This window comes from Hevea brasiliensis, chromosome 17 (assembly GCF_030052815.1).
Source record: "Hevea brasiliensis isolate MT/VB/25A 57/8 chromosome 17, ASM3005281v1, whole genome shotgun sequence".
NCBI lineage: Eukaryota > Viridiplantae > Streptophyta > Magnoliopsida > Malpighiales > Euphorbiaceae > Hevea > Hevea brasiliensis.
The window spans coordinates 1,181,744-1,196,797 of record NC_079509.1 but is presented as its reverse complement, the minus strand read 5'-3'; the positions used below and the strand labels follow the sequence as shown (position 1 = coordinate 1,196,797).

Below are 15,054 nucleotides of genomic sequence, written 5' to 3'. Positions count from 1 at the left end.
ATGTAGTGAGCAGTTGGTTTTTTTTTTTTTTTTTAATGCTTGTGGTTATACGCATGCCGTCAGACTTACGCTTGTTATGATTCGAAATTATATTTATTATACTTTCATCATATCTAGTTTTTTTTTTTCCCAATAATTAATATTTAGTTTCATTAAAAACATTTTAAAATTATTTATTTTAAATATAATATTATCAATTGTAAATACAAAAAATTTAAAATATAAGGTGGCTCTAATCACTTAACTAAACGAGTATTTATTTAAAAATTTTTACTTTTTGAAAAATATTAATAATAAAATTAAATCTGTGTTGATGATGGGGAGAAATTTTGGAATATTGGAATGGTGAAGTTGTGGTAGTATTTTATGAAAAGTTATGCACTTGATTCTTTTTTATAGAACTTAACATAAGCAAGTGGCAGACAAGCACGGGTTGGCCAAACTTCACTCTTGAAGTACTTAAGGATTTATAAATTTTGGATGGAGGATACATATTCTTATTTTTATGTAGTACATTGTCAAAAAGGGAAAAGAAAATCTTTACTTATCTGATAGATTATTCATTTTCATCCAAAAATATCACTAAAGCAGTTGAATAACCTGGAAAAAGCATTACAGTTGCAGATGATCAGCAAAATTTCCATACAACTCAAACAAGGATATAAGCAGAAGAATGGTAGGTTAACAGAGAGAGAAGGGGAAAAAATCTAACCATAAGCTGTTCCACAACACAATCTCATCCGTCACAATAATCTTTCCAACAAATGGAATAATTGACTAAGCAGCTTGTATCCCCTTGAAATTTTGAAAAAGAAAATTATTACAAGAAAGCAAGATACGCAAATCCTATAAACTATCAAACTTTCCTCTCAGGTTCAAGAACAGATCGTATGTTTTGCATGAATTTTTTTTTCAGTAGCTACTTGGCCTTTTTAAGGAGATTAGAGGTGCAGAACTCGGCATCATCCCTGATGAAACTCCACCAAATGTAGGTAAGAGGGATAGTGGTGGCATGCCAAAGAGCATGGGCATCCACAAATCCCTTGTATGGAGGGAAATCGTAGATTTCTAGGAGCATTGCAAGGCCACCTCCCACGACCACAACCCACAACTTCCAGCGAGAAGGATGGCTGCTGATACCAGCCCAACTTGCCCAAATGAGAAGCTGAGCCACTGCCATTATGACACAAACTTTCATGTTCCAACCTGTAACATATTCACAGTTATGTCAGTTTGCCAACACTAATTACAAGAAAACTTTGCATCACAGAAATGGCAAGAATTAAAAATACAATGGCACAGCACCACCCTCCTCCACCCTCTGTCTCTCTCTCTCTCTCTCTCTCTCTCTCTCTCTCTCTCTCCCTCTGCAGACTGCAGTGACAATGCATTATCCCCTCATAGAAACAAGAAGCCATTCAAACCCCAAAAGCCCATACCATCATGGCTTTAGAATTAGATTCTCATGACACCAAGCTCATGTCCAGTGATCTTATTGTAAGAAATCTGCTCAGTCAAATGCTATGTTCCTAGAATATTTTTAGCTATTTTGAATACTTTTAGCTGCTGAAGAATATATCTCATGCTCTAATTTTTGGACAAGAAGATTGAAAGTTACAAGAGGACAGATAAATACCGTAGTCTAGCTTATAAAAGTTGATAAACAATATATGAGTTGTCACAAATGCAAGCAGTGGAGCAGCAACCATGACCCTTGCTGCTTCATCCTTCACACTGAAACTTCTTAGTATAGCCAGAATAAGTGAGTAACCCACTAATGCCACTGCAGAAGAGTAGTCCAACTTCTCTGTCAAGTCCACATCTCTGCAGGTTAAAGTACACAATCAAGATAAGAAATTGAAAAATTAACAAATCTCTATATCTTATGTGTGTCTCTCAGATTGTGTGTGATGGGGAAAAAACTATTTGCCAATTGCTAAAACTAGAAATGTAGATCTATGTGGCTTGCTAACTGTTTCAAACCTGATCCATATTAAACAGGCATAATGCACTATGTACAAAGATTTGGAAGTAACATCTAGATTCTAGAATTCATTGCAGCACAAAACATTAAAACTCATGGCCTGCCACCATATTCCCAACTGACACACAGTAGTGCATTCTCATCCTGATGCCAAAAGAGAAGCTTACCGGCTATGGAAAACAGCACTCCAGAACCAGGAGTTCATTGATATGCATCCATAGATATGCCACAGAGTGCCATATTCATAGTATGCCTTCTTATCTTGTTTTAAAGGTAATTTATAGTACAGAAGCACAAAAAAGGATAGCCAACCATGGAAATGCACTGCAAGGTTGAGTGCAGAGAAAGCTACAGAAGCTGGCTCCTGTAAGGAAACAATAAGACAAGATGCATAATCTAGAAACTATGGTAAGGTCTAAATAAACTTCAGAAAAAAAGGATCAGCAGTGATAAATTACTAAAAACCAAACCTGAATTCCATATACACGCCTAAAGGGCCATTTACCATGGTACTTGACAGGACCATGGCCAAATGCTTCTCTTTCCTTTTCTCTATCAAGCATGCAATGGTAACGACAATCACTTTGGCAATCCCATTGTTTCCACCGCAAGTAAAGTGGTTCTTGCATGTACCATGGACCATCAATTGGGAAACCATCGGATGAAAATTTGCAGTGTGGAAAACATCTTTGCCCCACACATCCTGTTTGTTCACATTGTGCAACACAAGCCCTAAATCCAGAACAGCAAAATAGATCACCCATCCACATACCAAACTCTCCCCGGTGCACAGGAGATTTGAACTTAGCCAGATAAAAGGCAAAATTAATTAATTCCACAAAAGGTACTAAGAAGAGAATTACAACAAAATCCAAAGGGATCCATAATCAGGTGACTAGCACAAGAAATTTAATGCAAAGCCAAAGATACCATTTGAAAGTACACCGTAATTTTTCAAATAGGAATTGTATAAGAATGTAATTAAGAAGTATGCACCTGTGATAAAATTCAGAAACAAATAATAAATGAGGAAATTTTTGTTGAACATATGAGAACTAACTAAAAATGACTGCTCTATGCAACTACCAAAAGTTATGAAAAAAAAAGGACAATTATTGCATGTAAATGTACAACACATCCACCACCAGACATGAGTTTCTTTCCCATGCACATGAATTTCTCAATATAGTCTAACTGGAAAACGTGCCATGCATTTTGAAAAGCGAGATATTTACAATAATTAGTCATAGTATCAGTTGAAGCACAGACAGAGGATCATTCAAAGTAATCATAATAGCTCCTTCACGCATTGAGAAAATGGCATCTGGTGAAGCCTCAGTGTTTCTCTATATGTAGTTCCACTGTATTTGTAACAAGAAGTGCTTCACATGCACATTTTTGTATGCACTTGTCTTGTAATATTGTGTTTATAAATGATATGGGTTGGGATGCTACCAGTTATGTACTTCAGTAACAAGCAAATAGAGTTAAATGGATCTAGGTATCATTTTGACTAAAACCCTCAGCTAGTAAGAAAAGTAACATATTATTTCTCTGATTTCCTTGAAGATGAACTAGAAACATAAAGCCACGGGACAATCAAGATTACCATCGCTGCAGGTCTGAAGCAATACACAAGGGACATGGAGAACACAATTGAGGCTAGCGTGTATGAATGGAGAGAGTGGGCTGGGGGTGGTGGGTGGGGAGATGTAAGGAACACAATTGAGACCAGCATGTTTTACTTGAGAATGACCTTTCACCTAAAAGGTGACTCACAAAGATGCCGATACAAAACCTTGAATACAATTTTACAAATGTGAAGCTCAGGAAATGGCCAACTTTAATGCTATAACATCACCTTTAAGCTCAGTAAAGGCTATAATGCTATAATCCCAGCTTTAAAAGAAAATTATGGAAAATCAAAAGTTACCTGTAGGCTGGATCAGCATCACCAGCGCTGGCATCTAAAACTTGAGTGAGACATGAAAGCACCAGAAAGAAACCAATCCAATATCGATCTACCATCTGATTAGAAATAACCAAAATTTGAAATCTAGAAAATTTGCCAAATTTATATAACAAATTTTGATGGAGCAGCAGTTTAACATAGCAATATTCAAGCATCACTGTTTGCATCTAAGAATTACTTCATAGTCTACGTATCCTTCTTTCCCTTTTATTTTTCTTTCATTTATCACCTGCCCTATAGATTTCCTCCATCATGTGTTATGGCAAGCAGTTCTAATATCAATCCAAAGATGCATATCCCACTATACCGTACAGCAAATCCAGATTACAAATTATGTAGAACTTAAGAAACCTATAGACTATAGCATTATACACATTGCAATCGAAGTTATCAGCTTGCCATAATCATTTTCCTTATCCCATGTCATGATGATTCTTTCCAACATGATATATTACCACTCCATGATAAGAACTCCCTATCAGTTCAATGTTTTTATTGTAACCACTAACCAGCGGAGTTGTTGCTTCAATTGGCAGAAAAATTCACTACTCTGCCAATTAAATTTCGAAGAGACATCCCAAAATGACTTGATTAATAGATAAAAATTAACATAGACAAATTCTTATCTATCAAGAAAGTTAGAACTGCCCATAACGCTTACTTTTGTTCTAATTTAAAGTTAAAATTTGATTTAATATCTTGCACAAAGAGACACTTGTTTTTTTGTAAAGAAGGTAATTAATTAGAAACTGACTGCAGAAAGCAGTGAAGATCCAAAGAGAACTTGCTCCCTTGAATTACATAAAAATGAAGGAATCCTGAGGGCGCTAGTGGCTAAGAAATGAGCCAGATGATTAGCACCTCTCCTAACGAAAAGTGAAAACGACTTGCTACGGACAAAATATCCGAACACTATCAAGAAGAAAAGGGTAAGCAGGTAGATGTCAAAAACACGTAAGAATATGCTCAATCTTCGATTAAAAAGTAAAGCAAAGTTTCTTAGACGATAGATCATACAATTTGAGAAGCCCACACAGGTTCACATTGCACTTGATAAAGATGAAGCTAAGAGTTGCACATCGATTGATTCAACGAGTTTATAAGAAGAAAAAGATCAAATGAGGTAGAGGAAAGCAAAAATATAAATAAATGGGTGACTTGCCTTTTTCTCGATGATGAATCCAGTTGGTTCACGAATCCTCTTGCTGCAATTTTCCACCCCCGAAATGATTCCAATGGGAATTACAAATTGAATCTTGAAACGTGGGAGCGGAATAGGACTGGAGACAGATTTCTCGTCAAAAAGAGAGAGAGAGACAACATCACAGAAGTATGGATCGTCTGGGCTTGGAGGCTCAAGTCCAATTGGCTTAACTCCAACCACTTTTGGGCTCAGGATTGCTTGTGGCCCACCTATGTTTTTGGGAGTGGGAAGAAAATGGAAGGGAGATTTTGACAGCAAATGGGATGTGCAGCTCCCAATTTTACTTATTATGTGTGCTTCCTCATTTTTCTCTCAAAATCCCTCATCTATAATAATTACGAAATATTAAAAATTATTTTAAAATTTTTAAAATGATAAATAAAATTTTTTTGACTATTAAAAATTTCATATTTTTATAAAAATTTTTATTTATATCAAGATTTATGTGATTATATTTTATACATTAATCAGGTAGAATAGCAATATTTTTTTAAGGAATAATATGTATTTTTTAAAGTAATATTCTAAATTAATTTTATAGTATTAAAAATAAAGTAAGCGATTAACAATAATTTTTTTATTATATAAATTATGTTCAAATTATATATGTATTTATTTTTAATATATAAAAGTAATAATGAATAATAAACTATAATTGTTAAAAAAATTAAAAATAATTTATTATATTAAAAAAGTGATGCATCTCTCACGTCATTATGCACTCCAATTCTGCAAGTATCACAAACGATAGTTCCAATAAAAGCATTAGATTTCTGCATGCGAGTGATTTAGTGTTCAAAGCGGCTTCAAAGTAAATAAGTTTTGCTGTCCCTAATCGATTGGAGAGAAAACGATCTTTACCAGTATGATTTGGAAGCTGAGTGTTTTTTTTTTTTTTTTTTACCTTCTTTGAGGATCTTGCAGCCAATTCAAAGGCAATTGATAAGTTTTATTCACACCTCAATGTGACAACGTCTTTAAAATGGCGATGTCAAATCTTCTTTCCCTTGGATTTAGTCTTTATGGTATATGTTATTAAGTCTATAAGAATCTTCCATATTTCCTGAAGACTTTGAATAAATCCTCTGGATCCAATCATTAAGTTATTAAAATACATAGAAAAGGAAAAGGGAGTTTGATGCGAGGTGGCGATCGGGGATTGTTGGTGGGGTGGCGGAGAGATGGTTGAGCGGGTGGCTGATGAGAGTTAAGGGTGGGAAGATGAAAACCAGAAAATTAAGTTGAAGCTATATGTATATACCATGTATTTACATATGATGAACTTTAACCATTCACAAGGCTCATAATCTTATAAAAATCATGAGATATGGATATATAGCAAGTATAGTGCTATTAAAATTGCATATGCGATAATGTTTAAGCAAATTGTACATTATTAATTAATTTTAACTATTGATTGGAGCATCTAATGTTATCTCGCTCTTTTTCAATATGCAAAAGAACAAAATTAATTATTACACTCTCATGATTTTTCTCCTCAAATACAATTAATATATCACTTATAAAATTTAGAATATTAATTAATTATGTAAATTAAAATTTTGAGAAAAGTTCATGATTTAAAGGATTATATTATTATTGTTAATTCATAATTAAAAATATATTAACTCAATTGGTAAGGATTGAGGCTTATAAAAAAAAAAAAAAAGGATTGAGTGTCCTTCCCTTATCAATTAGGATTCGACTCTTTCGGGAGCACTTTAAGAATATTTCATAAAAAAAAAAAAAATTATGTTGAAGGCATCAGGATAATATGGAGAGTTCGTTAGCTCTTAAAATTGTCCAGAGAGAGGACTTAGCACTCTCAAAGTGAGAAAACCAATCTGAGTATATCATAAACATCTAAAAAGTTACAAATATATTTTACATTTACTGTTATAAAGCGAATTTCTATGCTGATCGGATGGCAAATCATGCCATTACCCTCTCGTTGATTTGTCATTGTTTTCAGCCTCCAGATGGGATTATGAACTGGTTTTCGAATAATAGATGCAGGGTCTCACACTAATTAGGGTCTTTTACTTCGTTTTGTACCATGTAAATGGCAATACGGCATGCAAACCTTCCATCTGCATATATTCATGGAAGTGTGACAATTTCATATATATATATATAAACAGTCACTATATAGATTACATTAACTTTCAATTCAGAGCTAAATTCATGGTAAGTGAAATGTCTAAAGGATATCATATATAAACAAAAAAAAAGGGCTATAGTCCTAGAAATTGCCATACGATAAAAACTAGAGAAATATTTACAGATACGAAGGACCAAAAGCAAACTCTACAACTGATCTAAGTTCATCCCAATCACTATTAATGAAGACCTCATTCCCTGGACATGAAATATTCGAGGAGGATGCCATAGATGATTGAGGCTGAGTTATGGAGCTCAACTGGTCAGCATGCAACTGCTTCCTCTCATTGACATAATTGAAAACGGGCTTCTTATCGCTATATTGAATGTGTGGGGCACCAAAACTAAGATAATTTTCTCTGCTGTTATATTCTACACTGCATGTCTTTGAGCTTGTGTCAATTGCAGCTGGTTGACGTTTGTTAGATAATTCTCTCCAATCTGGTGTGTACTTTCTGTGAGACACATTTCTCTTGAAAATTCGACACAATGTCCATACTTCCTGTGATTTCATGAACGAAAAAGAAATATAAAATTTCTCCTCATAGAATTTATTAGCTTAGATAGAAATATAGTTATAATTTTTAATTTCACATTCTTTCATGTGAAAAACTCGACTACACCAGGTGTCCCATATCAAAATAATCAATTAAGTGTTTGACACTAAGTCTATGAATAATTGACCCGTAGCCAGATTGTTTTACACTCATTGACTCGTGACACTCATTCACGACAGATTATAGAATACACTCGGTGTAGCCAAGTATTTTCCTTCTTTCTTACCGCTTCCAGGGGAGAGCCTTTAGCATTGGCAACGTTGGTGGTGGTGTTGCTGTCGTTGGTAGGAAGACGAAACTCGTGCATCATCCAATCGGTTTTGGTGCCTTTTCCTGCACTTCCACGGTAGTATACTAACGTTTTCTTGAGCCCAATGCAGTCTCGCCCTTCTCCTCCATGTGAGTACACAGGCTTGTCAATGCCAGTTGCTTTCCAGAATCCAGACCCCGTCACTCTATTTGGTCTTATGCTATTCCTGTACTTCCTCCCTCTTTTGCAAAAGAAATACCCTTCTTTGTCTCCAACACTGCTAGGCTCTATATCATCCACAAAGATAGAAGTGACATGTTTTAGTAATTAACAAATATGTATATTATAAATCACACGCGAATTCGAGACCTCTTTACATTTAAAGATGATTCAATTGGTATATGTATATATCATGAAAAAGTATGGCACTTAGTGGAGTTCCATTAACATTCTCTCTTTTTACATGAAAATATATAATAAATGAATTACACAATGGAGGTATAATTCTCTCCATTCCCTTAATTCCACTGGCCTTGCCCATTAAGATTTGAATATATGAGACTTTTATTGGACATATGTAATTAATCTTTACTATTGTTATAAGACTAAGGACCTTAATTAATTTCCTCTTCTTAATTTGCTTGATCTCATTTAAAGATATAAAAATCAAAAAGTTGCACTTGTTACACTTGCACTGGAATTGACGACTTGTCATTTTGAAAGAACCCTAGATGTTTCAAAAAAATACTGATCAGATAGCTATCTAGTTTTCATATAGAAAACCACTTAACTCCTCTAAAATAAAATAAAAATTAATAAATTACTTGGATAATAATTGATCCAAATAAAATCTCCTGAGTATTCACTATCAAAACCCTAGTCTCTTCATTATTACCATCGAGCTCCTAAAAAAATCCGATAAAAAATAACCAAATATGCAGAAACGGGAAACAGTACAGAGATAAATAAACAAAATCATACTTGGAAGATCCCAAGGATCATATTTGTAGATATCAACTTGCTTGATGAGCTCAATACTGAGTGGTTTCTTGTCAACCTTCCTTCGAAGATAGAACCCTACAAGTTCTTCATCAGTTGGGTGGAAGCGAAACCCTGGAAGTGCAACTTCTTCTTCATCATCATCATCCATATCTCGACGAGTATTAGTATAGTTGCTGTTCATCTTTCTTTCTTTCTTTCTTTCTGATTCTGCTGGTGTATAATTTGTGTGTGCTCGTGATGGAACAGCTATAGTTTTGGAGATGAAAAAATTGGATATATAATAAGTCTAGAGAGGCGGTGGCTGAGAGTCAAGTCTTGTGTGTTGACTCTGTGGCAATGAGGGACCAAAGAGAGATAAGATTTTAGCTAGCATAGGAAAGAGTCTTTCCCCTACATAGATTGATTCTTTTTGTTTTGTTTAGCCGTAGCCATCGCAAGAGACTTTATTAAAGGGTAATTAATGGGATTTTAGGCTACCTATGCAACCCCATTTCTTTATTTTGCTTTTATATATACCAATTAATCCTTCTATGTGACATCAGATTAACGTAAATCCACATACACACATGTCCTTTCTTCTGGATTTTTCTTGCTTTCTCTCTAATAATTAAGAATCACAAAATTATAAATAAAAATGGGGTTTATTATTAATTCCTCCTTTGCTAAGTATTGTCGACACCATATTTTGGCCGATCCCCAAAATCAATAAAACTTTGAAACTGACCCCAGTACTAAGTCTCCTTTTGACAGCTAATCACATTTCCGATCCCTCTTTGATAGACAATCACATTTCCGATCTCTTCTCACAAAGAATTGAATCAATGCTAAGTCCTCACATCAGTCAAAGCCTTACCAGTCTATTAGATCGCTCACCGATCTCTCAAACCCATTGTCGAATCTCCGGACCAGTCAAGTATATTCCTGATCTCTGTTGGCAAACGAAATAAACTGACCATAGATCTCTTCTTACCAGTTTTATTGCCGATCTCTCTTTCAAAAGTTTAAGAATGATTAAAGGTTCCATACCGGTTTAATGATGACCCCGATCCTAACTGTTTAAGCCGACTTTGACCAAGCCCCGTTTACCGATCTCATGCTCATTGTGTTTTCCGATCTCTCACACTTAGGTTAATAATCATTTTCAGTTATTTCAACATACTCAGACAATCAAGTGTTTAATAATTTAGAAATTTTCCGATCATAACCATTCACCGAACAAAAAGGGCATTCCACTTCATTTCATTTCAAAAATTTGTACAAGTCATTCGGCTGGGGGTGATCTACATTTTGCTCATTTTCTCTCTCATAATTTTAAAATTGAAAAATAAAAAAAAAAAATAGTAGCTTAAAAATTTACATTCTTTTCAATATAATAGCTACATTTCTAAGGACACAAAGGCAGTTTTTTTTTTTTTTTTTTTATTTTTTTGTTTTTTTTAAAAAAATCATCAATTATACTACTAAAAAAAAATTTTTACATATTGTGATGAATGATTGATTTGATGGTTCTTGTTGAGTCAAAAATATATTATAAAAAAAAAAAAAAGTGTGTGAGAACCTTCTTCTTCCCTCTCCTCACCGCGCCTCTGGACACCCGTCAAATGCGTGAGTAAAATATTAATTTTAATTGTAATTTCGATATGATGTTATGATGAAAGTGATGTGGATGTTGCATTTCACTCTTTAGATAGTTTTTTAGTTTTAGATAGTTAGAGATTATGGTTAAAATTGATATTCTACTACTGTCGCTCACTCTGCTTTCAAAAAAAAATTTAATACAGATTTTTATTTTTTTTTTGAGTTTACTCCTCTCTCCCTCATTATTATTTATTTATTTTAACTAAATAAACTTAAATAAATTATTTGTTGTGTGAAAAATTTATTTTTTTGATTTGTTTAAAACTAAATTATTATTTTGAGACTTGTAAACTTAATATGCTATGCATGTTTGATGGATTGGGATGAGGAGCCGAGCTCCCATTTTTTTTTATGTTGATGAGTATGTGGAGGCTCATCCTCGGCCTCCTCTTCGCTTTCCTCCTCGCCTCGGGAGCAGTCGGCCATCCAAGAGAAGTCCTCCTGCAGGTAACGCTCGAGCTCGGCCAAGAGATCCTTGTGAGCGTTCACATAAGCGCTGGCTATTCCTGTCACCATCTCTTCATCTTTTGCCTTAAGCTCCTCAGCAAGGTGAGCGACCTGAGCAGCTTCATTGGCCCGGAGCGCCTGGACTTCTCTAAGAGCATGATCCCTTTCAGCCAGAACATGAGTCTGTTCGGCCAGCTTATCCTCATAGTACTTCATGCGCCCCTCAATTTGAGATATGTAATCCTGAGCGGATGAGAGTAGGGATCGGAGGGATGCCACTTCTTGACTCTTCTTCTCGACCTCCTTACCCAGGCGGTGCGCCTTTTCCCGGACTATGTGCTGGTTCACCAGACACTCTACATTCAGACTCATGGATCGGGTTAGGATGTCGTCAAGATTGTCCGGAGACAGTCTGTCCCGATCCTCCCGAAGGCAGATGGAAGACCCCAAGACTTTGGCAAAATCGGGGTTCTCCCGAACAGTCCAGTTGTTCTCCACGGAAGCAATCAGCACTTGAGCGCCACGAGAAGGGGGCCTCGCAGGAGGTCGAGAACGACCCCCTTCTGTGCTTGGAACAACTGGAGGAGGTGGAGGCGGCTCTTCTCGTTGAGGAGGAGATCAGACAGCTTCTGTGATCGGCGGTCCCGAAGGTCGGGGCGGGCCTCCTTGCGTCTCCCCAGGTTCATGACCGAGTGTTTGAAGCAGTGCCGAACGCTTCATCTCTTTCACCTTCCGGGAAATCTCTCTTTCTTTCTTCCGCTTCCTGGAACCTTCACCACCCGCCATACCTGCACAAAGAAGAGGTCAGTGAGATTGCTAAGGTCCTGAGATCTGAGATGTAGAAAATACCAATGCCGAGGTCAGAGAGCGGAAGTTCGCGATCTTGGCCGGTGATCAGCTGTATGGTCCAATGGTGCAGCTCGGCAGTCACTGCATCTAAACAGGAGAACTTCTGAGTGGCCGCCTGATTCTTCAGTTCCATCACTATTAGGCTTTCCTCCTTGTTCAGGGTAATACGCTTCGGAATCAAGGGCCCCTGGTGCCACCAGCTACGGGGAAAGTCCTCAAAGCAGGTCAGATTTTTGCTCCTCAGAATGAAGAAGCGGTTCTTCCAATTCTTAAGGGAGGAAGGCAGATCGGTAAAGAGCCCACAATGAGGCTTCGCCTGAAAAAACCAGTGCTCATCGTCCTTTCGGCGAGTTAGCCTGTGCAGTTCGGCGAACACCTTAGCCGTAGGACTGATTCCCTTAGCTCGGCACAGGCCTCGGAAGGCTACTAAGATCCGCCACGAGTTAGGATGAATTTGGGCAATGCACACTCGGTGAAATTTTAGGACCTCCTTGAAGAAGTCATCCAGAGGGAACCGAAGACCGGCCTTTAACTGTTCCTCGTATACCATAACCATGTCATTCTCTTCAAAGAAGTGATCGGCTCGATGATCGCCGTGACACCGGATAAGTTCGCATTTAATCGGGGCCGAATATTGTACTCCTGGTTGAACGATTGCAGATCGGATTCTTGCAAGATCGATGGCAGCTCGTCCATAGGAAGATTCTCCCTCCCTGAAGAAGGTGCATGCCATGATGGTGCGATCCGCCCCCGAGGTGGAACAGAGACCCTAAGAGGTTCTGGTTGTGTGCTCGGCCCGACCACCTCTTCTTCATCAGACGACCACGAGAACTGAATGGAAGGAGGGCTCGTCGCTCTCTGACCTTCGGCGCCGCTCATTTTCAAAGGAAATAAAGAATTTAAACTAAAAAGAAGATCAAAGCCCTTACCAGAGTCTGATCGGCGTCGGAAGAACTTGAGAAAATGAGAGAACTTTGAAGTTATGAGCAAGAGACTGAAAATGACATACAGGAGCAAATGGCTAACCCTTTACCCCTATTTATACTCGTCCGAGCATTTAATGCTCACGATGTCCCAGGCAATGCATCGGTTAACGGGATTCGTCAGCTGTTCTGACACGTCTCTCGAACACTCCAAATTCCATAAAGAGAACGGCTAATTAGAGATCGGCATATTAAGATAAATGTTTCGAATTGCGGATCAGTTAAGGGTTGTTCAGTTAGGAACCAGATCGGATAAACACATCAGAGATCGGAAAATAATCAATGCAATAATAATAAGATGATAATTGACTCTTATTTCCAAAAGATTGGATTACATCATTTGGGCGATCTCTAGGGATCGGAATAATAGAGATCGGAAGATGGGAGATCAGCATGAGAGATTGGAATAGGAGCGTGGGAGGGATCGGAAGGCAAAAAGAATAAGACAAATCCCAAATAACCGTCGTCAGAATCAGAGCCGAGGTAGTTAAAGCGTGGCAGACGAGATCTCCACCGCACGCCTAAGAATCGCCCGCAATGCTGACAGGTGCCAGGGTATGTCATGACAGTCCTGTACATCCCAATCTCCACCGTTGATCTCACTTGTAAGGACAAACCCGAAACCCTTGGATCAAGAGAGAAGACGACAAGACCAGCGTCTTTCGCTCTTAGCCCTCAGATCGCTCCGGACAAGAGGATTTGAGACCGTCAGATTGAAAGAAGAAAAGGACGAATATTCTGAAGAATAATCTCAGCCGTTCATTTTGGTTCTCTTTAATTCTCAAGCATCCGATCATGTCCTTCAAAATCCAGACCCTCCATCTCCCTCAAAATAAATCCTGACCCTTCATGGGGAGCACCCGATTCCTATAAATACCTGCCTGAAAACTGTTTAAGGGGGACGAAAAAAAAGAAGGTTATTATAGTGGAAGAACTCTGAAACTTAATTCAGTTTGTTACTCTGCTATTTTTTTTGGAGTTTTCGTAGAAAAAACTTTTGAGACTAGTTTTCTGAAGTGTTTTCTTGAAAAAGGGATTCTTGAATACTGAAATTTTTCATTTTCAGTTCGTTCAATATCCTGTGGCACTCCCACTTTCTGTCTTTGTTATCCTCTATTTCCATTTATATTGTCTAAGCTCGACTCCACTCAAGCTTGGTTATTTTGACCTGTTTACATTTTAACAAAGAATACTTCATTTCGAGGCAAACCATAGTCCTCCGGCTGCCAACCTGCAATCTTGCTACTTTTTGCGATTCTGTAGTTAGTTCAATAGACTCGACTCCCTACAGGTCAGTGTTAATATCGCCATTTTATTAAGTCTACTTCTCGTTTTACGTATTTCCTTTTGTCCTCTTTCTTATGCCTGTTGTTTCTTTAAGTTCATGTCACGCTAAAAAATACAAAGGAAAGATATGCTCTAGTTTACTCCCGTGTTGGCTAACCCACACTTTTGTTAATCTTTATTATTTCTGAACACAAGTCATCTAGCCCCGAGTTACGTAGAAGCAGCTAGACAAAATGTAGGTAACTGTGTTTAAAGTGTCTTTGAAAAAAAAAGGGTCTAAATAACACGTCAGGGAAATAGCAAAATTGAATCACTAGGCTGACATGAGAGGCAATCCGGCATAATGCCATAAGGCAGAATAAAAAATCAAAACTCAGGTAAGAAAAAGGGTACAGATGGGATACTGGTAAAGTGACCTTAGGGGAGGTCAGTAAAATTCAGTCCGGTGTCCCTTATTTAGTCTCAAAGTACCAACGAGTTAAAAGAAGTCTTATTTCGACCTTTGGCACCTTTAAATACTAGAACTCTTAAACTAGGACTCCTATGATATATGGCTGTGTCCAAATTTCGAAGAGGTCGGAAGAGAGCCTTTATCCGTTCCTCAAACAAAATTTTTAACAAATAATTTAAAAGAGATCGAAGGAGAGTTCTTATCCGGTTCTCAATCTAAAATTTAAAATAAATACTCAAAGGAGATCGGAGGAGAGTTCTTATCCGGTCT

The 15,054-nt window shown here is 37.2% G+C and overlaps 2 protein-coding genes across 3 annotated transcripts; both read right to left on the bottom strand.

Annotated features, from left to right (window-relative positions):
* Nucleotides 1-625: 625 nt before the first annotated feature.
* Nucleotides 626-5,290, bottom strand: LOC110638465 (uncharacterized). 2 transcript variants are annotated; one of them, XM_021789027.2, is made up of 7 exons: nucleotides 4,974-5,000; nucleotides 4,711-4,868; nucleotides 3,918-4,012; nucleotides 2,455-2,716; nucleotides 2,152-2,348; nucleotides 1,637-1,824; nucleotides 626-1,206 (listed from the first exon to the last, which is right to left on the bottom strand). In XM_021789027.2, exons 3-7 carry the CDS (start codon nucleotides 4,010-4,012, stop codon nucleotides 920-922), a joined length of 1,029 nt encoding a protein of 342 aa, XP_021644719.1. In that variant the 5' UTR covers nucleotides 4,711-4,868; nucleotides 4,974-5,000; the 3' UTR covers nucleotides 626-919. The 2 variants fall into 2 exon arrangements, with proteins under 2 accessions (XP_021644719.1, XP_021644718.1); XM_021789026.2 differs by lacking the exons at nucleotides 4,711-4,868; nucleotides 4,974-5,000 and adding an exon at nucleotides 5,119-5,290.
* A 2,028-nt stretch (nucleotides 5,291-7,318) lies between these two features.
* Nucleotides 7,319-9,403, bottom strand: LOC110638464 (transcription factor JUNGBRUNNEN 1-like). Its single transcript, XM_021789025.2, has 3 exons — nucleotides 9,109-9,403; nucleotides 8,104-8,414; nucleotides 7,319-7,822 (listed from the first exon to the last, which is right to left on the bottom strand). Exons 1-3 carry the CDS (start codon nucleotides 9,308-9,310, stop codon nucleotides 7,439-7,441), a joined length of 897 nt encoding a protein of 298 aa, XP_021644717.1. The 5' UTR covers nucleotides 9,311-9,403; the 3' UTR covers nucleotides 7,319-7,438.
* Between the last annotated feature and the right edge of the window lie 5,651 nt (nucleotides 9,404-15,054).

Bases quoted from the DNA above. Each gene is read 5' to 3' on its own strand.
- LOC110638465 (XM_021789026.2), bottom strand. From the start codon at position 4,012: ATGGTAGATCGATATTGGATTGGTTTCTTTCTGGTGCTTTCATGTCTC. The intron at 2,349-2,454 runs GTTTGGTTTTTA...GTTTCCTTACAG, and splicing joins GGCGTGTATATGGAATTCAG to GAGCCAGCTTCTGTAGCTTT. The intron at 1,207-1,636 runs GTATTTATCTGT...AATATGTTACAG, and splicing joins CTTTTATAAGCTAGACTACG to GTTGGAACATGAAAGTTTGT.
- LOC110638464 (XM_021789025.2), bottom strand. From the start codon at position 9,310: ATGAACAGCAACTATACTAATACTCGTCGAGATATGGATGATGATGAT. The intron at 8,415-9,108 runs GTATGATTTTGT...TGGATGATATAG, and splicing joins TGATCCTTGGGATCTTCCAA to AGCCTAGCAGTGTTGGAGAC. The intron at 7,823-8,103 runs GTAAGAAAGAAG...ATGAAATCACAG, and splicing joins AAGGCTCTCCCCTGGAAGCG to GAAGTATGGACATTGTGTCG.